This window comes from Juglans regia, chromosome 4 (assembly GCF_001411555.2).
Source record: "Juglans regia cultivar Chandler chromosome 4, Walnut 2.0, whole genome shotgun sequence".
Taxonomy (NCBI): domain Eukaryota; kingdom Viridiplantae; phylum Streptophyta; class Magnoliopsida; order Fagales; family Juglandaceae; genus Juglans; species Juglans regia.
The window spans coordinates 29,528,821-29,552,598 of NC_049904.1; the positions used below are offsets into that span (position 1 = coordinate 29,528,821).

At 33.9% G+C, this 23,778-nt stretch overlaps 4 protein-coding genes and 1 pseudogene across 7 annotated transcripts; 2 read left to right on the forward strand and 3 right to left on the reverse strand.

Annotated features, from left to right (window-relative positions):
* The first annotated feature begins 960 nt into the window (after positions 1-960).
* On the forward strand, positions 961-3,774 carry LOC109019438 (magnesium-chelatase subunit ChlI, chloroplastic). 2 transcript variants are annotated; one of them, XM_019001726.2, is made up of 4 exons: positions 961-1,138; positions 1,376-1,491; positions 1,806-2,863; positions 3,509-3,774. In XM_019001726.2, exons 1-3 carry the CDS (start codon positions 1,036-1,038, stop codon positions 2,856-2,858), a joined length of 1,272 nt encoding a protein of 423 aa, XP_018857271.1. In that variant the 5' UTR covers positions 961-1,035; the 3' UTR covers positions 2,859-2,863; positions 3,509-3,774. The 2 variants fall into 2 exon arrangements, with proteins under 2 accessions (XP_018857271.1, XP_018857270.1); XM_019001725.2 differs by lacking the exon at positions 3,509-3,774 and having other exon boundaries at positions 1,806-3,088.
* On the reverse strand, positions 3,425-4,715 carry LOC109019439 (nudix hydrolase 15, mitochondrial-like). Its single transcript, XM_019001727.2, has 4 exons — positions 4,446-4,715; positions 4,209-4,351; positions 3,902-4,021; positions 3,425-3,795 (listed from the first exon to the last, which is right to left on the reverse strand). The coding sequence occupies exons 1-4, from the start codon at positions 4,672-4,674 to the stop codon at positions 3,577-3,579; spliced, it is 711 nt and encodes a 236-aa protein (XP_018857272.1). The 5' UTR covers positions 4,675-4,715; the 3' UTR covers positions 3,425-3,576.
* A 2,009-nt stretch (positions 4,716-6,724) lies between these two features.
* Positions 6,725-9,481, reverse strand: LOC109020559 (nudix hydrolase 15, mitochondrial-like). The gene is made up of 4 exons (XM_019003048.2): positions 8,894-9,481; positions 8,442-8,584; positions 7,645-7,764; positions 6,725-7,519 (listed from the first exon to the last, which is right to left on the reverse strand). The coding sequence occupies exons 1-4, from the start codon at positions 9,399-9,401 to the stop codon at positions 7,301-7,303; spliced, it is 990 nt and encodes a 329-aa protein (XP_018858593.1). The 5' UTR covers positions 9,402-9,481; the 3' UTR covers positions 6,725-7,300.
* Positions 9,482-12,273: 2,792 nt separating this feature from the next.
* On the forward strand, positions 12,274-13,900 carry LOC109020561 (annotated as a pseudogene).
* A 5,225-nt stretch (positions 13,901-19,125) lies between these two features.
* Positions 19,126-23,567, reverse strand: LOC108979146 (protein IQ-DOMAIN 1-like). 3 transcript variants are annotated; one of them, XM_018949740.2, is made up of 6 exons: positions 23,464-23,567; positions 22,896-23,008; positions 22,104-22,271; positions 20,370-20,597; positions 19,873-19,986; positions 19,126-19,784 (listed from the first exon to the last, which is right to left on the reverse strand). In XM_018949740.2, the coding sequence occupies exons 2-6, from the start codon at positions 22,968-22,970 to the stop codon at positions 19,431-19,433; spliced, it is 939 nt and encodes a 312-aa protein (XP_018805285.1). In that variant the 5' UTR covers positions 22,971-23,008; positions 23,464-23,567; the 3' UTR covers positions 19,126-19,430. The 3 variants fall into 3 exon arrangements, with proteins under 3 accessions (XP_018805285.1, XP_018805289.1, XP_018805286.1); XM_018949744.2 differs by having other exon boundaries at positions 23,395-23,562; XM_018949741.2 differs by lacking the exon at positions 23,464-23,567 and adding an exon at positions 23,295-23,388.
* Between the last annotated feature and the right edge of the window lie 211 nt (positions 23,568-23,778).

Sequence of the window (23,778 nt, forward strand, 5' to 3'; positions counted from 1 at the left end):
GTTTTTCTTCTTTGCAAGACTAAGGAAAAAACTTTTGCAATAGGTGGCATTGGTCAATTAATAAAATTTGACCCCTTGCATGTGAAAATCTTTCATGCAAACCCATAAAAAAACTGCATTATATGTTGTCTCTGTCTATATTCCAAAAACAAAAACACGCATTGCTCCACAAGAACAGTTTCGTAAAGCTCCACAAGTGCATGATTATATGAAAAAAATTCCACACGTGGAATATTTTATTAAGCCTGATATTATCTTCTTACTATTCTTTTACTATTTTATAGTATATTTAATATTTTTATTTTTTATTATTTTATTTTAAATTTTTTTTAACATCCTTAATCATTAAAAAAAATTAAACAAGTATACAACTTTATTAATAGTCACTTTTTTAAAAAAATTAAAGGAATAGTATATAAGTAGTAGTAAGCCTATCATTATCCTTTTATTAAATGAGATAAAGTGTATAGTCATGATTCAAACTCAAGACCTCTTTTCTGATATTATGTGAAATTATTATTAATCTTAAAAATTTAAGCTAATAGAAAGAGGTAAATTTAATTATTTGTATTATATTCTTAACAAATTTTGAGAGATGATAATATACAGGTCCCTAATCTTTTTAAAATTAAATGATGGCAACTTAATTTAAATTCAACCCTTTTAAGTTTCCTTTACCTTTTGAGTTTGTGACTATTTCGTTCTGCATAATAATATTAACATATTTTTTATCATTATTTCCAATTTAAATGACTATAGTTGTTAATTGTTTATTATTTATTAGTCAATTATTTCATATGATATTAGGAAATGATAGAAGACATTTGATTTCTTTTATCGTTATTTTAATGTAGTTTTTAATAATTTCATGAGGGGAATGTGAGAAAGAGGAAAATCAAAGGAGATACGGTTCCATAGAAATCAATCTATCTTATCCACAACCTAACGAACCAATAAGAAACCACGTCAAGCTGTGAAGGTCAAGAAACTCATACACTGCGACACAGACTACTCCCATTAACAATTACAATTCCCATGGCCTCAGTACTGGGGACTTCCTCAAAGGCAATCTTGGCTTCTCGGCTCCTCTCTTCTCCCACCTCCAAGCCTTCTGCACCCTCTCTCACTTTAACTCCAGGTACATTACTGAATAAAGAAACTAAATCCCACTTCATTCTTTTTTCAGTTTCTGAACCAATTTTGGGCGTGTACATTTTCGTATTGAGAACCTATGCGACAGACCAGTTCTTCTATGGTTCTTCTGCGCTCTAATCTTTCAGATTTTGTTGATTTTTAGGTGTTTTCCATCATGCTAAGAAATGGGATTTAGTTTTTTTAGTGGACTGTGTTGATTTTGGTAATTGTGGGTTTTCAGGGCAGAGTAATGGCAAAAAGTTTTATGGAGGGATTGGGATTCATGGTAAGAGGGGGAGGTCTCAATTCCATGTTGCAGTTACAAATGTTGCCACTGACGTAAGCTCCGTTGAGCAGGTACTTCATGTGTTCTTGATTTAACTTTGGTTTATTGATATATTTTCCTTATGTGCATATGTTAGCTAATCGGTCGCTGAAACGAGTCAAATTACTCTGCGTTCTTGTTTAGTGTTTGGATAAGATTTGAGGTCCTTGCGCACTCTAGATGTGGGCTTTATGGTTACTGAATATCACTTTTCAATTTGTGAAAAGGGGGAGATTAATAATGCCTGAGGAAGTAATCGTTTCTTAAAAGAGAATGCTTGCGGAAAAATTTTAGTGATTAGGTTATGAATTTTATGGGATTAAGGAGTGTACTTAATGATTTTCAGGCCCAGAAGCTTGCTGCTAAAGAAAGCCAAAGGCCAGTATATCCATTTCCTGCCATTGTTGGACAGGATGAGATGAAACTATGCCTTCTGCTAAATGTCATTGATCCTAAGATCGGAGGTGTCATGATCATGGGCGATAGGGGAACTGGGAAATCCACTACTGTTAGATCCTTGGTTGATTTGCTTCCAGAAATCAAGGTAGTAGCTGGTGACCCATATAATTCAGATCCAGAAGATCCAGAATCCATGGGCACGGAAGTCAGAGAAAGCACTATGAAAGGAGAGAAACTACCAGTTGTATTGGCCAAAATCAACATGGTTGATTTGCCTCTGGGTGCTACAGAAGATAGGGTCTGCGGGACAATTGACATAGAGAAAGCCCTTACTGAGGGTGTCAAGGCATTTGAGCCTGGTCTTCTGGCTAAAGCTAATAGGGGGATTCTCTATGTGGATGAAGTTAATCTTTTGGATGACCACTTGGTGGATGTTTTGTTGGATTCTGCTGCCTCAGGTTGGAACACAGTGGAGAGAGAGGGTATTTCAATTTCACATCCTGCTCGGTTTATTCTCATCGGCTCAGGCAATCCGGAAGAAGGGGAGCTCAGGCCACAGCTGCTTGATCGTTTTGGAATGCATGCACAAGTGGGGACTGTCAGGGATGCAGAGCTGAGGGTCAAGATTGTGGAGGAGAGAGCTCGGTTTGACAGAAACCCCAAGGAATTCAGGGAATCTTACAAGGCAGAGCAAGAAAAGCTTCAACAGCAAATTACCTCAGCTAGAAGTTCTCTCCCTTCCGTTCAGATTGATCATGATTTCAAGGTGAAAATATCTAAGGTTTGTTCAGAGCTGAATGTTGATGGGTTGAGAGGAGACATTGTGACAAATAGAGCTGCAAAAGCCCTAGCTGCTCTCAAGGGAAGAGATAAAGTAAGCTCAGAGGATATTGCTACTGTGATTCCTAACTGCTTAAGACACCGCCTTCGGAAGGATCCCTTGGAGTCTATCGACTCAGGTTTACTTGTCATTGAAAAATTCTACGAGGTGTTTGGCTGAGGGAGGTATCTATATAAGTTTTGTTCAACAGATTATTGCTTTATTTAATAGTTTGCGGGCATTTCCATTTTCCTTCCCCACTAGCAAAACTCAGAACTATTTCCATGATATCAAACTTTACAGCAGTAGTATTTGCTAGCATCTGCAGGCAACATGGCTTTTCAGGTTTTTGACATATCTGTAAACACTTTCCGAAAAAAATAAAAGATCTCATGAAGTTAGTATCACAATGATCTAACGAATACTGGGCATCCATTATTCGTAATACATGGTCTACTTCGGTGCAAACAACTTTTAGGGACCACGCCCCCATCGATAAAAAGCAGATAGTTATTTTATCCGTGCGATGTTACACAATACACAGTTTCGGGGTTTAACTTTGGTAAAATGTTTGTTGCATTTCTACTATTTCTAGAATTTAACCGAAATAAAAAGGCATGTTGCATTTCGACGGTGTCTGCTACCAAAAAAAAGATATATGGTACTTTCTACACTCTACAGAAAAGCAAGAGCATCTAGTACACAATAGACCGGCAGTATTGTAGTAGGAGGAAAAAGAAAGGAGCTGGAGAAAATATAACTATTTCATTTTCTTGTCTAAAAATTCATTTATTTCACAAAAGATCATTCCGGTAACTTAAATAACGCAGGTTGTTGATTATTTGAAGAACACGAGTCAGAGTAACATGGTAAAAGACCCATCAAAATTGCTTTGGATCTATGAAGTAGCGTTGCTGTCAGCAGCTCTGTTCCAGAAGTTAGGTCTCCCCTCAAGAAACGCCGGTGGACGCTGGAAGACGATTGATGCAGCCTTAATTAAGATTCCGGCGGTTAAAGCCCATATCACATACTTGTTATTCTCTGACTCGTAATCAAAGTAATGTAATAGATACTGGTCTCCCATCCATTCTTTCTCCTCTGCTCTCCTATTCTCATCCTATTGCCATGAAAGTGATGAAAACAAATGTCACGAAGATATTTCTTTGAGACTAATTTCGTCAAAGAAGTCCAGACTGAATTGAGAATTGAGACAAGAGTAAGACCTTAAGGAACATTTCTAAGGGAGCATCGAATATTGCTTCAACTTCCGCAGCGTTTGGAATTGGACAGAATGCTTTCTTATCAGATAGTATGCCAATCACAGGAACTACTGCCACACCATTCTGCACATAGGAAACCAGCTCCAGTGAGAAGCAGGTATAGAGTGTAGAATGCATTTCAGCTAAAAAAAAAAAAAAAAAATTCCCAACACAAATGGAAAAAGCCTCTTTCATCATTCTAGTGATGACCAAATTGCAAAGCAAAGCTACATAGACGAGTGATGGTCAAATTGAAAAGCATGACACGTACCTTAGTCACAAATGGTTCGAGATCGGTAACAACATTGACAAGCGAAGGGTCCAGGCCGATCTCCTCCTTAGCCTCCCTCAGCGCCGTCTCTACATCATCAGCATCGTCTTCCTCCCTCTTCCCGCCCGGCAAGGAAACTTCACCTGCAACCAAAACACAAAACCCACTTTCTTTTTCTAGCATAGAACCCCAAAACACATTCAAAACTAAACTGCAAACTTAGTTAAGGCCTAGGACCAGAGTGGGAAGAGAGGGTCGAAGCTCGCTTGGTTAGAATGACACGAAGATCGCCCTGGGCACCTTCGAAGAGACAGACCAGAACTGCGGCTCGCTTGGTCTTGTTCGATCCGATCCTTTGTTGTGACGAATTCGTAGCATCCGCTGGCGGACGAGGATTGCGAATACCCGAATTTTGAGCCAACGTTTGGAGCCTTTCTAGCACTCCGACGAGGTTGTTTGAGCCCATTTTTCAGCGTACTTTTAGTCTTTTTTTCTCTTCTTTAAATAGTTGTAACAAAATCAATGCACCGAAAAATTGACCTCATATAATCTTTAGATTTATTTTATATTAAGAGAAATAATATATAGAAGTCTCACAGCCATATATATTATTTAAAAAAGTAATGTTAGAGAGAAGTCACTATAACAGTACATACTTTGCACTCATTACGTGGATGCTTCTAGTTAATTGTTCTCAATACTCACTTAGAGAGATGTGTGGTCTAGATGATGTCATATCATGTATGAAAAATAGATGCTCCCAATAATGATTCTATCTATATTTATTCTATTTAAAAATATGTAATTTTATTTTATATTTCAGATAAAAAAATAAAATTACATATTTTTAAGTGATGTATAGGAATATGAGATTTATATCTAAAATTTTTCTTATATTAAAGTATATCAATTTGTGATATTAATTTTGTATAATCCTTTTATAGGCAGTATTTTCCTTTCCACAATCGAGGACATGTTTTTGTACACTTGGCATTTCAAAATCTTGTGAAATAATTTGAGTGAAGATTTGAAATGATAGAGCGAAAAAATCAAATAAAAATGTTTTAAAATTAAAAAATAATATAATTTTTATTTTAAAATTTATAAAATTTCTATTGATTTTTATATTTGAATAATGATTAGATGAAAAAAATAAAAAATAAAAAAATAAAAAATAAAAATGCTAGTTAGCCCCCTCAAGTTACTACAAGTGCATTTTTATGTTTTTTTTAACATTAAAAAAAAACAAAATCAAAGTAAAATCAAAATCAAAATCAAAATGTACGAGGGGGTTAAGTGAGGGAGCTGAGTAACACATTTTATATTTGAGTGACGTTTTAATAATAAAATTATAAAGAATTTTGAAAATTATCTTAACGCACAAACATGCCTTTAAAAATCTCTTTGTTGTTATCAAATAGGGTGAACCCCACATATTTGCTAGGCACGAGGGATGCCAACGTCAGTGAGTTTTAGGACAGATGGTATTTATTCCTATTACATCACCTTTATCGCCGCCCCAACAGCGGATTATCGCCGTCCTAACAGCGGATGGATTCAACGTTCATCTGTATATGTAGGGATGGGCGACCGTCTGTCTACGACCATACCACAAAAAGAAAATGCTAGGGCAGCCGAGCATGTACACTAGGCGTGCTTCTAGTGCATTTTTATTTTTTTAAAATATATTTAAATATTTTAAAAAAAATGTACATATTTACTGGTAGTCATATTTTTTATTTCTTAAATATACACGAATGGTCATATTGAGGGGACAATTACTACATTTTCCTTTAAAAAAAAAGTAGGGTATTTATTCTTTGAGTGAAGCTAGCGGCAGCCTAGGCAAAATTATCTTTTTTATTTTTTATTTACTTTTATTTTTCATATTCTTTAACATCTTTAAACATTTTTTTTTTAAAATATCATATACTATCAGTCACTTCTTTAATTAGTAAATAAAAACCTTAAAAAAAACTAAATATATAATTTATATATTTGTATATATAATTTATTTATATATTAACTACTTTAAAATGATACCGATATCGAAATATTTCATTTCAGTATTTTGATTGGTACAACATTCGGTACAATATTCAAAACGTTCGACGTAAATATGGTTCTTTGTTTACAAATAACAAAACATCAGATGCCATCATCCTTCCCCACCAACTAATCTTTTCCTTGCAGGACAGCTACAATCAGAAACTTCATTAATATCCCTTGGGAAGAAAATGGATGGTTCCATCCCTACTGGACTAAACGGGGAAGCTGTTTTTCTTCTGCGTTTTCTTTTTTCTTTGAATTAGCAATTGGGTGTTTGTGCTTTTTGTTTCATTAGCCATTGGGCAAACAAGAGAGTCACAATTCATAAAAGCTTCGTTAAAGAACAAGAAGACAAAAGAACAGGCCAGCAGCTTCAGTTTCTCTTAACTTGTAACGCTACGTTTGGAGTAATAAAAAAATAGTGAATAGTTTGTAACTAATAATAAACTGTTTATGAATGGTAGTGAATAGTAAACTACTTCACTTACCAAACACAAACTAATTCAATTCTTGCTTTAAATTGAAGATTCTTGGTAAACTTTTATTATCAGTAATCCCCAATATCTTGTGCAATACTATATTCTCTTTATCACACTGACCACAACTGTCCCATAATTTTATTACATGTACACCAATGGTACTGTCGTAATGCTATATATTTTTCTTCTATGTTCTTACCCTCAATATTTTCTATATTCAATTATTTTCATTCTATATATTTTATCAATCATTGGACGGGATAACAAAAGAGAACCTTGTGTTAATGAAAAACTGGATAAGATCTTTGTGCTTGAGACCAAGTCCTGCAATGGCTCACAGTCGAGAAAATTCTCAAGCCGTAGACAAACTGACCTGAAGAAAGGTGAATTGTGGAGACTCGGCGAAGATCTGTTCGACATTAGATATGGGTTAACTCCTCCAGTCTGAAATGTTTCAGCCACTTCGGTTTACACATCAATTGACTGAAGTTAGTTATACTAGTCCAATTGTGTTATGGTGTATCTTTTCCAAGAACTCTAGGAGTCTTCCTCGGATTTAAGGTATCATGGTGTATCTTTTCCAAGAACTCTAGGAATCTTGAAAGGGGGCTTCTGTTCCACAAAAGCTGGTGGCCGTTGAAATACAACTGATGCAGCCCTTATCAAGATACCCGCAGTAAAACCCCATATCAAGTACTTCTTGTTTTCTGTTTCATAGTCAAAGAAATGAATGAGATACTTGTGCCCCATCCACTCTCTCTCCTCTGCTCTCCGATTTTCATCCTGAATCAAATATATTACAAAGAGTACATCAAAGATGATAATGAAAAAAAACTGTAATTTTTTTAGTCTACTTATTAAAAAATATATTTAATCCTTGCTCCATAAATGGAGCTTAAGAGAAAAACCTTGATGAACATTTCCAAGGGAGCATCGAAAACTACTTCCACTTCAGAAGGATTTGGAGCAGGCTTAAATGCTTTCTTTTCATTAAGTATGCCGATAACAGGAACAACTCTCAGGAGGAGCTGCATAGAAAACAATGGTAATGGAACCATCAAGTGGGAGAGAACCTAATGCATACTTAAAATACAATTTGTCACAGACTAGCGTGTGATTCAGAGTTGCAACTTTATTCTATGACAACCTCACTTGTAAATGTAGTTTACCAGGGAAAAAGAATCATACATGGTAGTCAAAAGGGCAAAAGGTGAAATCATTGATGATCATAACTCATGTAAGTTATGTAGCCATCACCAGAAGTTGAAGGTTGAATCATTAAATTTAAAATGATAATTACTTATATAACAAAATGACAATTACTCATGAGGCTTGAATTCTGTTGACACTTCAGAATTCTGCAAACCTGAGATTCTGAGAAAGCTCACCAACCGCTCAACCTTGAAAATAAAAATCTGACGGTTCAATACAAGCATAGTTCCCCTGATATGATTTGGACTACATCCAGTGACTCAGATTTTGATTGTAAGCACTAGTCTTTCCTAACTGATTATGCAAAACTTCAACTTCGATATTGAGAATTGTACACACCATTTTTTGAAAGATTTGAAGATGCTATATGATTGGAAACACAGTAAGTCTATATTCACCTAATTGTACATTGTTATGCACTTGATCTCCATTAAAGACATACCACAAATGCCTTACAAAAATGACAGTGGAAAAAATGCAAAAGAATTGATACCTTAGACAAGAATGGTTCAAGTACAGTGACAACTTTAACAAGTGAAGGATCCAACCCAATCTCCTCCCTCGCCTCCCTGGTAGCAGTATCTACATCATCTTTATCCCCCTCATCAGCTTTCCCACCCGGCAATGCTATTTCACCTGCAAAAACAAAATTCCAATACATAATTAGGTAATCTAAATCACTAACCACATCACAATCATCAGTTTATTTCCATTTGGTTCCACTTCTCCATAAAATGGAGGAAAGGGAAAAAAAAAAGTAAAAACCAACTCAGAGAAAAATTCCCATTTGATGTTGTCTTTATACAACAACTAAACACAATTGGGGTGAAAAAACAAAATTCAAACCAAAAAGCCCAACACAAGACTCAATTTTTTTTCTCCATTTCTTTCCTTCCGCATTTTTTTCTCAGGAACCAACAAAAAGATGTGTCCGACACCACTGACCGGAATGAGTGGACAACCTCGAAGAACGTTTCGTGAGAACCACGCGCAGATCCCCAGCATCCCCTTCAAAAAGACAGACCAAAACAGCGGCTCTCTTGGGTCTAAAACTTTCTGGATCTTGCGCAATTGGAGTGGCCGATTCCGGAAAACCAACCTGGGAAACCACTTTTCCAGCGGTTTCTTCGAGGCACTGCTCGTCGATGTCCTCGAGGGTAGGCGGAGCCTTGTAGAGGCGGAGCTGCTGGGCCAAGGCGGCGAGTCTCCGAGAGCCTCCGAAGAAGCTGGACGAGTCCATAAACTTCGAGAGCGGGTCTATGGCCGGCACTGATTTTGATAGCCTGCGGAGAATCGGAATCATAAAGAAGAGCTTGGCATTCTTTCTCTCGGCGTGACGGAAAGTGCCAAGAGGCGACAGGCGAGGATGGCCAATTGGCCTGGCTGGGAAGAGAGGTTGCGGGAATAGAACTCGACTGCACAATTTGAAACGAGGTTGGGTCATTGGGTTCATGCACTGCTCAAATTTATTATTTATTTTGGATATTTCAAGGCAGTTTTTAAGTAGCAGAGTTTAGGTTCCTGTGAAAGCATACGAGAAAATTCGGGCTACCAATCACCATAAGACGATTTTTAAAACATTAACAAAAAAGGCGATTTTAAGAAAATAAATAATGTTAGAAGAAAATAAATTTAAATTAATTCAAAATAAATTTAATTTTATAAAAATTGACTTAAAGAGTAAAATATCAAGTTTTATAAAATTGAATTTATTTTTAATTAAATTACATGATTACATTAGTTGATTGAATTTATTTTCTTCTAGATTATGCAAAAAAAGTCATGTTCTAAAAAAAAAAAAACATGTTCTAAGATTTTTAATCTAAATTCAAATAAGAAAAGGAAAAAAAATATTTGAATAGTAAAACAATAATAAAGGAGAAGTAAATATATCATTATCCTCAAAAAATAGATGCACATAGTTACTCCTCTAGGTTCCGTTTGGATGTTGAGATGGTCTCATATTATCTTATCTTATATCAACATCTAAATGCTACTAAAACACAAATACGATACTTCTCAATTTCAAATCTTTAATTTTTTATTAAATCATTACATAATCATTACAATTTTCACAAACTTTTAAATAAAATATAAAAAATAATTCAATTTTTTTAAATCTCAAAATAAAAATTAAATTAAATTATTATATTATAATAATATTTTAATTTTATAATAATTTTATTCAACTTTTTCTCTTTCATTTTATAAAATCCCATAAAACATTTTAGGAAACTACTTTAAACACAAAGAGATTACACAAAAGTAAACTCACAAACTGATGTGGTTTGATATTGTACGTTAGATTGTAAATTTACTTTTATTGTAAAGTAGATCTAACAGATCTCATGAAACTAGTGTTTACTTTGTGTAATCTCTTTATGTATATAGCAGTTCTTAATATTTTAATTCAAACTATTTTACTATTATTTATAAAAAATTATTTATCTCATGTCCATATCTAAACAAGTCGGCCTAGCTCCAGCCAATAATAACATCTCTCAACCCTCTTTCACCCACTTCTTTCTGCTTCCACAGCTGAGTTTGAAGCTTTGTCCCGGACTTTGAAGTACATCTGCATCTAGAGAAGCGCTTCAGACCGGTTCGACTGTTAATCCCACAAAAACAGACCTCCATTCAACTCAAGACACATAAGAAAAAATACTGGAAGAGAAATACATTTGCACCGCCCAAGACACGAGCCCCTCCTTGCATCTGTTCTTCTTCCCTCTTCCACCAAAGCCCCCAACCCCAGAAATTTCCCTACCCAACATGTGCGACGAAGATTGACCAAGAGCCGCAACGAAACTCGACTTCACGATGCGGCAAGAACTCAACGTCGAGCGTGCTTCTCACGGTGTGGCAGGTCATCCCTTTTTATTTTTCCATCTTCCATCGAAGCCTCATCCCCAAAAACTCCCCTACCCAACCTGTGCGACGAAGATCCACTGTCTGCATCCCCACCATCGATTCAGTTCCAAATTCGATGGTTGAAGACCTTTCTCTTCCTTTATACCAAAGATTCTTCATTTTTTTTTCTTTTTTATAACAACGATTCTTCATTCTTTATCATTAGTTCATTCAATCCACTTTTGTAAGCTTTTATCTCAAACGATTCGATTATTCACAACAACAAGAAGAAAAAAATATTTTCTTAAAATCAAATACATTTGACAGATTGTGGTTTGAGGAAAAGGGTCAACGTCGGTGGACTGGTGGATGGGCTCTGGGTTTTGTGAGGGCACGGGGAGAAGATTTAGGAGTTGAGATTTAGGAGTTCTGGATTTCCTTCGGGTTGAGCTTCAACAAAGGTGGTGCGATTCACGATTCGTGGGGAGTTCTCCTTCGGGTTGAGATTCGACGAAGCCAACGCGATTCGACGAAGCCAACGCGATTCATGGAGAGTTCTTTCGAGTTGAGATTCGACGAAAGGGGGTGCGAGGGGAGTTCTTTCGGGTTGAAATCGCACAAAAGAGAGATTGTCCTTTTCTGATGTTTGCTGATTTATGATAAGTGTGGTGGAAGTCATATGTGTAACTATGTGATTGACAGATTGTTATTTAGCTAATAACAGTCGTCGAATCGGTCTTAAGGAATTCTCCTGCATCCATCCTGAACTCATGAAAATAAAAAGCCCCTCGTTTGAGAGAATGATCCATTTTGTCCCATAAAAAATGAAAAAAAAATATTAAATGATTTCACACAATACATTAAATTTTTTTTATAATTTTTTTTAGTTATGTCAAACTAAGGGAGCCTATAGATTTAATTACTTAGCATTTCTCTAAAAGAATAGTAGTAATCTTCCATCGTGGTAGGTACGTGACTTGACAAACTATATTCAACACTGTCAGCGCCAACATATAATTAAGGATCATGCTACAGCCCCCGCTGGGGGCTGTAGAATATATTATATGTGTTTTTTTTTTAAGTTGTTTTTTATATAATTTTTTTTAATATTTTTTAAAAAATAAAATAAATTTAGAACATCATTAAAAATATTTTCTTAATCAAGAAGTAAAAAAAAAGTTATTAAAAAATACTTCTTTAATCACGAAGTAAAATAAAAAATTATAAAAAAATATTTTATATTTTACTTCGTGATTAAGTAAGTATTATTTAATAATATTATAAAATTTTTTATTTTTTAAAAATATTTAAAATTATTAAAAACATCTATATAAAAAAAAAATAAAAAAAAACACATAATAAAATACACTGGAGCTCCACCGGGAGCTCTCAGCGGGAGCTCCAGCATTTTCCTATAATTAACACACTAATTTTCTGCATGTATTCTGAGTGAAAGGAAAAGATGCATACTGATAGCTAGAAATGGAGTCTCTGAATTTTTTTTGCAAGAGACGTCTCTTGCTCATCGTTTTCTTAACTCATGGAGTTCGAAAGCTACATTCTCTCGGCCTTTTTTACGAATCTAAAGCGAGTCTTGGAGTGGTGAGAATTAGATCTAGGCAGTCCGACAAGGTATAAGAAAAAGAATGCAAAATCTGGAAGAGAATAGCATGAGTTGTCCAACCCTGTTTTCTCTGAGGACTCACCTACTAGATAGTGGTCCTTATCAAGTTCTGCAACCAGAATCAGTGAAAGATGAGGAAGAGGAAAAAGAAGATCATGAAGTTCAACCCAACGAGAACGAGGAAGAAGATGATGATGAACAAGATCAACAAGCACAGAAAAGGATTCGAGGCAATTATCAGCATGTTCAACGATCCCCACTCTCTAATACAATCTCTTCTTCTGCCATGTTAGCATCCAGGCAATCGGCTACAGAGTACGGAAGTTTTGTAGAGAGAAGTATGCAAGCGGGGATTCATGAACCCTCCTCCATTTTGAGATCCAAGAGAATGAAAGGAGAGGTTGTGAAAGTTCATAGTGGCCGTTTTGCACGATCCAGAGGACTAAAAGACCGTCACGGCAAGGTTTCTACCTCTAAAGGTACACGAGATCGACGGCTGAGACTGTCTGCTAGTACTGCTATACAGTTCTACGACGTCCAAGACCGGCTCGGCTATGATCGACCCAGTAAGGCCATCGATTGGCTAATGGAGAAGGCAAAGGCAGCAATTAATGCACTCGCTAATTCACCAAGACAAAATCAGGATGCTTCTTGTACCATCAACTCTTCTCAACAATCAGATAAAGACCTTGAGAAACGCGGTCTGAATTTTCAGCATCAGAGTGAGTTAGGAATCATGATGGGTTCGAATTGTGGTTATGATCGTCAGAACCAACTGCACATGAATGACATCCCCACTAACAGTTTGAGCTTAGTCTCAGAATCTGCTACCACACCATCATCTTCAATTCAGCTGCAGGACTACCCACCGAAACTGAAACAAGATGTTTGCCTCTCACTTCAATCCTTAAAGAAGCAAGTTCTTGATGCTCCCCACCATGCCAGTCCTATTAATTTTGCCGAAGAAGCTGTCAATTCAGCCTCCTTCTTGTCAGATCTCAGCCCCTCGGAGATTGGTTGGTTTCAACCCCACAGAGATTGGAATTCTGACACAGGTCATGGAGAAGAAGAGTTTGTCTTCAATTCCTTGCCGCAATTACCACAGCCCTTATAAGTCAAAACCAGTTTTCCTCTCAGCGGGGACTCCTTCAGTCTAGAAGTCATGTTTCGGTTTCTGCATGGACTAACCCACCCAATTTCCGTTGATTGTCATTACCATAGGTCAGTATTAAGTTCACGTTCGTTCCCCAGCTTAGGATCTGCCTGAGGCAGATCATTCTCAATGCCTCAAACTCCAGCAGGAATTGTGGGTGAAGAACAGGAGCATGGTGCATCTGAAAGGCCGATTTCATCTATCCGTCACCATTGAGATCAAAATGTAGAAGTGGGATGCGAAACTTGCATGCCTGATTCCAATGTTCAGTTAATGTTAGTTCTTTTACTTATTATTGATGTTCGTTTCATGTTCATTAAATCTTTATCAAATTCCTTCACAATTTTCTAAATTTGTTTTCCTCTTGAAAATGTGTCTGAAAAAAAAAACAGTTGAAGTTTGGAAGGATCTTGAGTCCTATCAATATGTAATGAAAGAAAATGGCAACTGTGAGACATCTGACAGTTTTGGATTTTGAAATGCTTCGCTCGCCGTCGGTGTTGATATAAGACAATAAATGCTTCTTTCAAGAAAGTTTTTGCTATCATGGATCAAAATCCCAACCTTGATATTGTTATCAACGGTTCATGTTTATTAGATCGATAAGATTAACTGAGGAGCAGTTGATAGTACTGTACATCTTCATCAGATTTCAAGTCCAAACTACCGTATCAAATGGTAGGGAATATATTTTTTCTTTATTTCGCGATATTAAATCATAAATTTATAAATAAAATATAATAAATAATATCTAATTATCTAATACTATCAAGCCCAAGCCCAAGCACAAGCAAGCACTCACCCGTCCGCACACCCAAACGCGATAGCATAAAACACGGAAAAGAAAAATCAGGGTCGTGCAATTTTCTGCAAAACGAATCCCAGGAGTTGACAGGAAGATCACAGCTTGAAACCTTGAATACAAGAACGGAGCATAACGCTGCGTTCGGATGGTAAAATAATTTATAAAATATAATAAAATATTAATAATAAATAATTTCTAAATATTAAAAGTGTAATTTCTCAATTCAAAATTAATAAATGAGTTATACTATATAGAAATTTTATATTCTGTACATTATTTAAAAAATATATAATTTTATTTTTTTATCTTTATGTTTTATATTTTATATTTTATAAAATACGAGAATAAAAAAATAAATTTATATATTTTTAAATAATATATAAAAATATGAACCTATAGAATTTTTATTAACGAATTATTTTTTAAAATACATCACCATTATTTATTATTATATTATTCCTTTTTATTACAATTTCATGATATCCAATTATTCACTGCTCCAACCCAACCCAGCATGGAGAGAGAGTGGTAGTCATCTTGGTGGGATGGCTAGCTTAGCTAGCTAGGTAGCTTTGATGGGTACTGGTGGGCCGGTGGCAGCAGATGTGAAGTGGCTGCTCTTTTAGAGGCAATGATACCTACCTTTCACCTGCTTATAAATGAATAATGATAGTTTTAACTCTTTTATTAATTTATTAATTTTTTATTAAAAAATTGATTATTAATCAAATTATATATATATATTTTAATTTTTTAATAATTAAATATATTAAAAAAAAATTAAAAAAATAAATACACTAAAAATAAAAAAATGGCAGTTACTTTATGATCGATCCTAGCTAGACTAGTGTTAGGGGTTGTTTATAAATAACATTCTTCCAATACTGTTTCATTTCATGACATTTTATTTTTTCAAACATGATTTAAATATAAATATTTTTAAATTAATCATTATAATTTTTTAAACTAATCATTATTTTTTAAATTTTTAAATAAAATAAAAAAATAATTTAATAATATTCTAATTTTTTAATTTTTTTTTTATTTTTTCTCAAAATTCAATAAATACTTAACTCAAACTATATCCCTATTATTCATAAAATTCTATTTTATCTTGGAGCATTTAGCCATTATCAAATCTAAATTTGATTAAAAGTTGAGATTTTAGCTAAAACTAAAGCTATTGATATAATAATAATATAATATTAGATATTTTAATAATAATAATTTTTTTATATTTTACAACTATACTCTATATATTAATTAATAATTTAATTTTTATTTAAAATTATTATTTCTCAATTATTATTTTCCTCAACCTAAGTATCTAACAAACATATTTTACCAACCATTCTCACACTCAACAATCACATATACAATTTTTACTAACTTTTATTCTACCCAACATCCACATTTACAATTTTATGAAACCAACAAAAATAATTTAAAATAAAATATTATTTTGGAGATGAATAGTAGCTAGTCAAATTTTAAAAAAAAGAATAACTTTACTATAGGTAAAAAATAGAGCCTTAAAATTTTGACTACTCTGATACAGATCATTTTAATAAAAATTAGCAAAAATTTTACTAGACACTTACTCTTAGAGCATTGACATTGGCTTTATCAAAAGCTAATGCATTTTCAAAATTTGAAAATACGTAGATAAAATCATCTACATTGACTACATCAAAATTTAAAAATTTGAACTTTGAACTATAGTGATTTTAAGTACATTTTCAAATTTAAAGATGTACATTTCATCATCAAAAGTAATATTTCATTATAAAAATTAAAACCAACTTCTTTTTTGCGTAAATAGTATACAGTAATATAATAATTTGTTCTTTAAATAATAATCCAATTAAATTCGTATAGGATTAATATTATAAGGTTATAGCTACAATAATTTTTATTTGTTATAATAATATAATATAATATAATATTATTAGCTAAAAACTCCGATGCTTCCATCTAATTTTAGGCCAATAAAAATGTTACCGATACTATTTAGGATGTCTTTCGTTTAATTTTTAATTATTAATAGTTGGGCTTTTTTTAAATAGTGTAATTGTAAAATATGAAAAAAAATAAAAAATAATTATTATATTATTATGAAAAAATAAAATTATATTATTATTTTGATAAAGTTAATAATAAATTTAATATTAGATTATGCTTTTTATTAAATTTTAAAGATGGCTTCGACGATCCCAAAGCATTCCTCTAGAAGTTGGAACACGGAATTGATGAGGATAGCTAGTGCCAGTACCCCCTAGAAAAGAAAGGACAATAGGTACAATTATTGACTGTGAAATCATCATTATTTACGAAACCTTTTATATATATATAATATATATACGCGCGCGAAACACGTGCCGAACTACATTAATTCCCTTTTACAGCTACTCAAGTCTTGACCATGTTTTCTGTTTTCTAGGGTAAATATATATTTTTGGTACAGTTTGGGTATAAATTATAATAAAGAGGGCTTTTGAGTTTTTTTTTTTTGGGTCGTCTTAGAAGCCAACTGAGACACTGAGATGAGAATATTGTTCTTGTTATAGACGTTTATCAATAATAGGAAATATTATGGCTAATTTGGATAACAAAGTATTTTTAATTTTGAGGTATATTTTATTTTTAAATATCACTCAAATATAATATATTTTTTAATTTTTAATTTTTTAATTTAATTATTATTTAATTATTATAACATTTTTAAACTTTTAAACAAAACATAAAAATATAATAATTTTTTTAAATTTTAAAATAAAAATAATATTAAAAATAATATTTAAGCAATTTTTAACTTTATTATGTTTTTATTTAATTTTTTTTCTTATTTTTCAAGATTTAATAAAATTTTATAATTTAAATTATTTTATTATTATTAACAAATTATTTTATTATTATTTATATATATTCTGAAAAAAATTTAGTGTCCAAACAAGCCTTTAGGATTACTAGGTTAGGGCGGCGCAACCCTAATCTGATTCGAGAGCATGTGTAACTACCATTGTATTTGATCCCTTTTATTCTCTTTTAAATTAATCTTATTTAATTATTATAAAATTTTTAATTTTTTATATAAAATAAAATAAAAAATTTAATATTTTAAAATTTTAAAATAAAAATAATATTAAAAAAATATTTTATTTAATTTTTAATTTTATTCTCAAACCTTTTCATTTAAAAAAAAAAAAGAAGCAAACTAGGCCAGTTACAACGTCGACGAGGAAAGATCTCGATAAGAGTTTAAACTGCGCACAAGATCGAAGGCTTCTTTATTTATTTATTTATATTATTTAGCACCGATCAACTCGTCCACTGATGAACTGTCGAGTTAAGGGCATACCTACTTCATTCCCAACATGTTTCGTTTTTTTTTAATAATGGGTTTATTCAGTTAGCAAACTTAGCACGCATATCCAAAGGGGCTGGTTTGATAGAGACATGTTTACGTTTCATTTTATTATCTAAATAACATAAATATAAATATTTTTTAATTTTCAATTTTTAATTTTTTAATCTAATGATTATTTAATTATTATAATTTTTTAATTTTCTAAATAAAACATAAAAAATAGTTTTTTTTTAAATTTTAAAATAAAAAATATTTTAATAATATTTTTACCTTTATAATATTTTTTTAAACATTTTTTCTTAATTATTTTTAAAAATCTAGTAAAATATTTTAATTTAAATTATTTTTCTACTATTTATAAATATTCTCAACTCACTATTTAAATAAGAAAAATGATTTATACATAATATTTTTCACAACACTCTATATAATTATGTTTTAAATGAGAAATATTTTTATAAAATATTTTATAAAAGTAACATTATTTTATAATCAATCATTCGGGGACACCGAAATGGCCCCCTTGCTTCGGCTGTGTCACCCTCCATATCAATGGCACGCCTGATCCATATAATATATATATATATATATATATATATAGCCTTCATGAATTACCACCTCATCATGCGACAGTACTTATAAAACATATGAGAGAGAGAGAGAGAGTAACCAGAGGCGATAACCGGAGAGATGGCCAGGAAAGTTATAGATGGTTAATTAGTTGTAGGATAAACAGACATTGACTTGAGAAAGTTTCCATTTTTTACTGTGTCTGGATAATTGTAGGTCGGAGATTGTAGGATTGGGAGAAATATAATCCCAGAGTGGGTTTCATTTCCTCTTTCTAAACAAACAGAAGTTATTTGGAGATTTCTTAGGCCAACTTTCCACGATTGGAGTAAACAATCATATTCTATGCTAGAGATTCCTCCTTCCTTCTCTGGGAATTTCTGTTGTGTTAAATTGCAATCAAATTCTCTGTCTCTTGCCTGTTTTCTATTAACAGCAAAAGGGACAGGCTTTGAGAGCAATTTAACAATCCTCCGCATGAATACCTGCGATTTAACTTATACTTGAATATCCAGGTTTTGTGATACATCCCACCTCAGTCAGTGCACCCACTCTTGTCTCGTACATGGATTCCCATGTTCATAACAAACAACATAATTACTATAGCAATATACTCAAGATTGCAAGAATTACATTAATAGAGTTTTATTGCCTGTAATGGGAATGAATAGCCCCATGGTGTTTCCCTTTTTGCTCAAAATTTAAGGCCTGCATGCTGCATTACTCATCTCAGCAAGCTGGCAAAAAACAAACATATGAGGAGAGAGTGAAAAATAGAAATAATAGCCTCCCCAAACATTCTATGACAGATCACCAACAAATATCTATATTATCAATAATAAATTGTCTTTCTTTCATTCTACACGTTATAGGGAAAGAGAGAAAGAAAATAACAAATATAAGGACAGAGGAAACAATGACTAGGTCAGTTCCATATCCAGGTCTTTCGAATTATTCTATACCGCAGGCAAAATGAACTGCTTCCAAGCCACTCCCCCCATACACAATATCAGATATGAACACATAAATAGCAAATTTGCTTTTCATTCACATTTCAACATTTCTACTTGGAAAATCCAATAGACAATTTCTATTTCCATCATTAGCTTGGCACTAAGCCACCAACTGTTCTTTCTTATTGTCTGACTCCTCAGTTTTAATGCTTCCTTGAAGTGCAGCTGGTTTTTCAGCAGTAGGGTAAGACAATCTACGGGCCTTTGTAGTTCCCTTCCCATTGGCCAAAGGAGGTTTGACTGAAACATCTTTTTTTGGTGTCAATGGATTTACATTTCCACCAACCTTGCTGGACTGCCTACTCTGGAATTTCTTTGGGGTAATAGTCTTGGAAGGGACACGGCTTTCCCATGGGCGAGCAGCAATCCAGCGTTCCAACCAGCTCCAACCCCAATTAGTTTTACTAAGTTCGTAACTCCCCAGCCCATGATTCTGACCGGAGTTGGCCCTCCACTGCAAATCATGAGATTTGAATTCATATCAATCCGCCTTGTGATGCAAAGTAGTGAGAATTACTTTTTCTTCATTGAGAACAACAAACCTGATGAGAAAAGGCATATGCCATGGTGCGCTCCCGCTTAACTGCTGCGTCTTCTCTCTGATGTATCCTTGCAATAATTTCCTCCATGGTTTCAGAGCCACCACACCATTCCACCTGTTATCCATTTGAACTATTGCTCAGAGTTGAAGAGAAAGTGAGTTAATTGCATTCAGAAAGATCCCTGTATTATATATATTAATTGGTGGGCACCAGGGGCTAGACAATTGGTAAAATGAATGTATGCTTTGAATCAGTTTTCAGAAGAAAAATTCAAGAAAGCACCAATGACAGAAAGGACCAAGAATATCAGAATGGTAACGGTATGTTCTGAAGGATAAAAAATTCCCTGGACATAATCTCAACAAGAATCAAGTAACCCAGTCATCACTTCATAGCCTTTCAAAGGAAGAAGATATCACTTCAAAAGACAATTTGGCCCTATTATTGACAATTACATGTCATGCAGTTCCTCACACATTGAGATCAGGTGGTCTAACCTCTAGGTCATGAAGCTTTGCCTCAAGTTTTAGTTGATTCTCTAGTTTCTTCTGTCTAAGTCGACCTTCTGTCACCATACAGAGTCTACGAGCTCTTATCTGAGACTGTATTTTGCTCCACGAGTGAAGATGGGTCAATGTTGTTGTAGCTTGCCTCTTAACAGAATAGTCTCGAGTCAGGCTCTGTAGTCTCACTGTCCCTTTCAAACGACGTAATTTTTTCCTAGCCTGCAAGATGTCATATTAAATCAGCAAGACATGATGTCAAATCATGATACAAAAGAACCGAAAAAAAGAAAGAAATAATGCTAGTTCATATCACCAATAAATTGGCAATGAATGGCTATGCAGTTCCTATTCTAATATTATTTCCATAACTGCTTCAGGAGTTGATGAGATAGCCACCCAATGTTCATGCAAAAGGACCCTGTCACCATGTAGTGCTCAATTGCTGACAGTGTTATTTAAAAGTTAGGTTTAGTAAAGTAGAACTGCTACCAATTATACAGCAGAAATCAATTAAAAGTTCAGTAACTAGAACATGAACGAGCAAATCATTCTAGGTTCAAATAGTTAACATGGCAATTTAAAAAAAAAAAAAAAGTTAACATGGCAAAACTGTCAAAAGGAAAGCAGGAACAGAACCGTTTCCTTGTATAGCATAGCAGGAATCCATTGACTGCAAACAGTTCCCTTAAAGAAGAAGCTCCATATTTTTGGGCCAAAAAAAATCTGCTAAAATTATGAACTTAGGATGACCTGGAATGTCCGGAAATGTGCTTACACAGTGCTTTCCATTTTTCAGGAATGCTTATGTCACACTGATAAAACAGGTGACATTCAGTTAACAAAATACTCTTGATTGACAATCATAGAATGTCCAGAAAGAGGGGACTATTTGCTCTTGTTTTGATACACAAAGCCGATGTGCTAATCTTAGTTAGAAGCAGATCGCAGTTGACATGCAAATGCCCTTAAATCTTCCCCAACATACCAACATTAATGCTGTCTACTGACAACATAACAACCTCAAAGTGACTTTAAAAAAAGAGGTTTATATCTTTCAATTGCTAAAATAGATACCAAAATACTTACAATTCAGCCAAGAATGTACCTAGGAAACTCATGGGATGAATATCTACATTCTCTCCTGCACAACATCCAGTTTAGCTCTCGTAACAAGGCCAAAGCTATCCTGATCAATTGATATGAATCTTTTTGCAAATAATAATCAATTAGGCCTTCTTCTCCACTTTCTTTCAATGCTTATCATTTTTCTCCGTTAATTAAAGATGCTGGATTATGATTTGGTTTTTCAAAGCAATTGCTCGGTATTATTCCAAGTGTACTTATTGAAGCTTTAAGACCTCCACTTGATGCCCTTTTGTTTTACTTGGATCTCCAGCCATTATTCATCAGTAACTATAAATGAAAACTTGTTCTTCTCATGACATGATGTGAAATGGATTTCCTAATTCATGTATATATAGTTTTTACAGATAATGAATGAGCAGCATGCATGCATCATGTGTGGCTGACAGGCTGTATACAAATCATCAACTCCCCTTGAGAAAGGCAACTCAAACAGTGGAAGTGCTCGCAGATTGGCATTACAAGAAGGAAAAGGGAAAATATAGATGAAAAAAGAAATGCAGATAAAGAGTGGCGCTGCAATAAATCGTCAAGATCCATATATTTAGGAATTCAGTATGTACAGTTTATGACTTGACATACCATGTAAGCTCTAAATGCAGTCTGAATCCGTGTTGCAGCAACATCCTCAACTGGCATGCCAAGAGACCCATGATTTCTAATGGTAGCCCCATTTGCAAACACAGAAGACAGTTTCCGTGGATGATTCTTTGATTTGAAGGCATTTGATTTTTCAGAATTTGAGCAGCCCTGCAAGTGCCAGAAAAGATGAGGAGTAACTTTATAGATGAGGAGTAACTTTATATCAAAGTGAGTCCTGAGATATCAAGTGCATGATAAACTTCAACCAAGTATGGTTCATAGTAGCAATGCTACCAATATATTAAGCATTTCATGACTTCTACAGTTAGTTAAGAGAATTCTGGTCATGACACAAAAAAGGTAAACATCCTCCATTGATCATGCCAATGGTAGTTAAGCCATACAGCATGTCTTGGATCACTGAGTAACAGGATCATGGAAAAGATAGATAATCAATCCTAGAACTTTACAAACTATATTTGCATCTCGGAAATTATTAACGCAGTTCCATATTCAACTTGAAAAAAATCTATATGATGTATTAACAACAGCTCATTGGTTCCAGTTCTGAGCCTACAATTACTAAGGGGGCTAATGCAATTATCTAAAGAAGTTGTAAATTATTGTTAAGACATGACAAATCATCAATGGAACATCATATAAATTTTTGATGTAGAATGAACAATAATTAGTTTGATAAAATGACAGTTTTGGTCTTCATATGAATCAAGCAAATACATAGCTTGGTTTCACCCAAGTTAAACAATGATTTGCAATTGAAGGGCTATATACCTTCGTTCGTTTTGACCTGCCATCTTTAGGTTTCTTTAGGCTGACAATCGTCTTAAACCAATCTCCCGAACCCATCCCTGTGATTAAGAATCTGTGTTCGACTTAACATAACCCTGTAAGTAATTCATTTAGTTAGAATCGGCATTAACCGGACAGCCACCAGTAAAAAATGTATGAGACTCCCGCATCTAACCCAAGTAATAAATACAAGTGATTCTAAGAGACTCAAATTTTCATCATTAACCATATTTGAATGAAAGAGAAGGAAGCACATAAGTCCATAGTAAAATGAAAGATACCCTTCACCAAGAATTTAAAGAAAGAAATCGATAATTTCATAAAAGAAACCACATTCCAACTAACTAACGGTAGAAAATAACAACGCATTTCCAAAACAACCTGCATTAGTCCTTCTAATTCCCTTACAATTAGCTTTCAGATCCCACCCATGACCCCATCCCTCCCAAACATCAACTAGATATCCCCAGATCACATTTACCATCCCAGCAACGGAAGTAGACAACGCAGAAGCGAAAACAGAGAGTATCTATGGGTAAGCATGACGCACCAGAGAAATGGCTCCAATAGGTCCAACAAAACCTTTTGGGAAATGGGCACTCAAGATCTTGAGGCAAAAAGGTAGTGACGACAATAATATCAGCAGTAGTAGTAGTAGTAAAGGATAAGAAATGCTTGAGAAGAGAATAAAAGGTGGGTGAGCAATGTGGTCCTGTGGATTTGTCATGGCCCAACACCAGCTTTTATTCCTTTCTTTATTTTATTTCTATTTTTGTCTCAAAAGATGTTTCAACAAAATAAGTATCAGCACATAAATGATAAAATCACTCTCTCTCTCCCCTATTTGTTGTTATGTCGGTCTCTC

What these genes read in the sequence shown, in the direction of transcription:
- LOC109019438 (XM_019001726.2), top strand. Translation starts at nt 1,036, where the DNA reads ATGGCCTCAGTACTGGGGACTTCCTCAAAGGCAATCTTGGCTTCTCGG. An exon ending in CTCTCTCACTTTAACTCCAG is followed by an intron (nt 1,139 to 1,375) that starts GTACATTACTGA and finishes GTGGGTTTTCAG; the next exon opens with GGCAGAGTAATGGCAAAAAG. An exon ending in ACGTAAGCTCCGTTGAGCAG is followed by an intron (nt 1,492 to 1,805) that starts GTACTTCATGTG and finishes AATGATTTTCAG; the next exon opens with GCCCAGAAGCTTGCTGCTAA.
- LOC109019439 (XM_019001727.2), bottom strand. Translation starts at nt 4,674, where the DNA reads ATGGGCTCAAACAACCTCGTCGGAGTGCTAGAAAGGCTCCAAACGTTG. An exon ending in GACCCTCTCTTCCCACTCTG is followed by an intron (nt 4,352 to 4,445) that starts GTCCTAGGCCTT and finishes TTTTGGTTGCAG; the next exon opens with GTGAAGTTTCCTTGCCGGGC. An exon ending in TCGAACCATTTGTGACTAAG is followed by an intron (nt 4,022 to 4,208) that starts GTACGTGTCATG and finishes TCCTATGTGCAG; the next exon opens with AATGGTGTGGCAGTAGTTCC.
- LOC109020559 (XM_019003048.2), bottom strand. Translation starts at nt 9,401, where the DNA reads ATGAACCCAATGACCCAACCTCGTTTCAAATTGTGCAGTCGAGTTCTA. An exon ending in TTGAACCATTCTTGTCTAAG is followed by an intron (nt 7,765 to 8,441) that starts GTATCAATTCTT and finishes TTTTCTATGCAG; the next exon opens with CTCCTCCTGAGAGTTGTTCC. An exon ending in CCTTGGAAATGTTCATCAAG is followed by an intron (nt 7,520 to 7,644) that starts GTTTTTCTCTTA and finishes TATTTGATTCAG; the next exon opens with GATGAAAATCGGAGAGCAGA.
- LOC108979146 (XM_018949740.2), bottom strand. Translation starts at nt 22,970, where the DNA reads ATGGGTTCGGGAGATTGGTTTAAGACGATTGTCAGCCTAAAGAAACCT. An exon ending in GCAGGTCAAAACGAACGAAG is followed by an intron (nt 22,272 to 22,895) that starts GTATATAGCCCT and finishes TGGCACTTGCAG; the next exon opens with GGCTGCTCAAATTCTGAAAA. An exon ending in CAAAGCTTCATGACCTAGAG is followed by an intron (nt 19,987 to 20,369) that starts GTTAGACCACCT and finishes AATGGATAACAG; the next exon opens with GTGGAATGGTGTGGTGGCTC.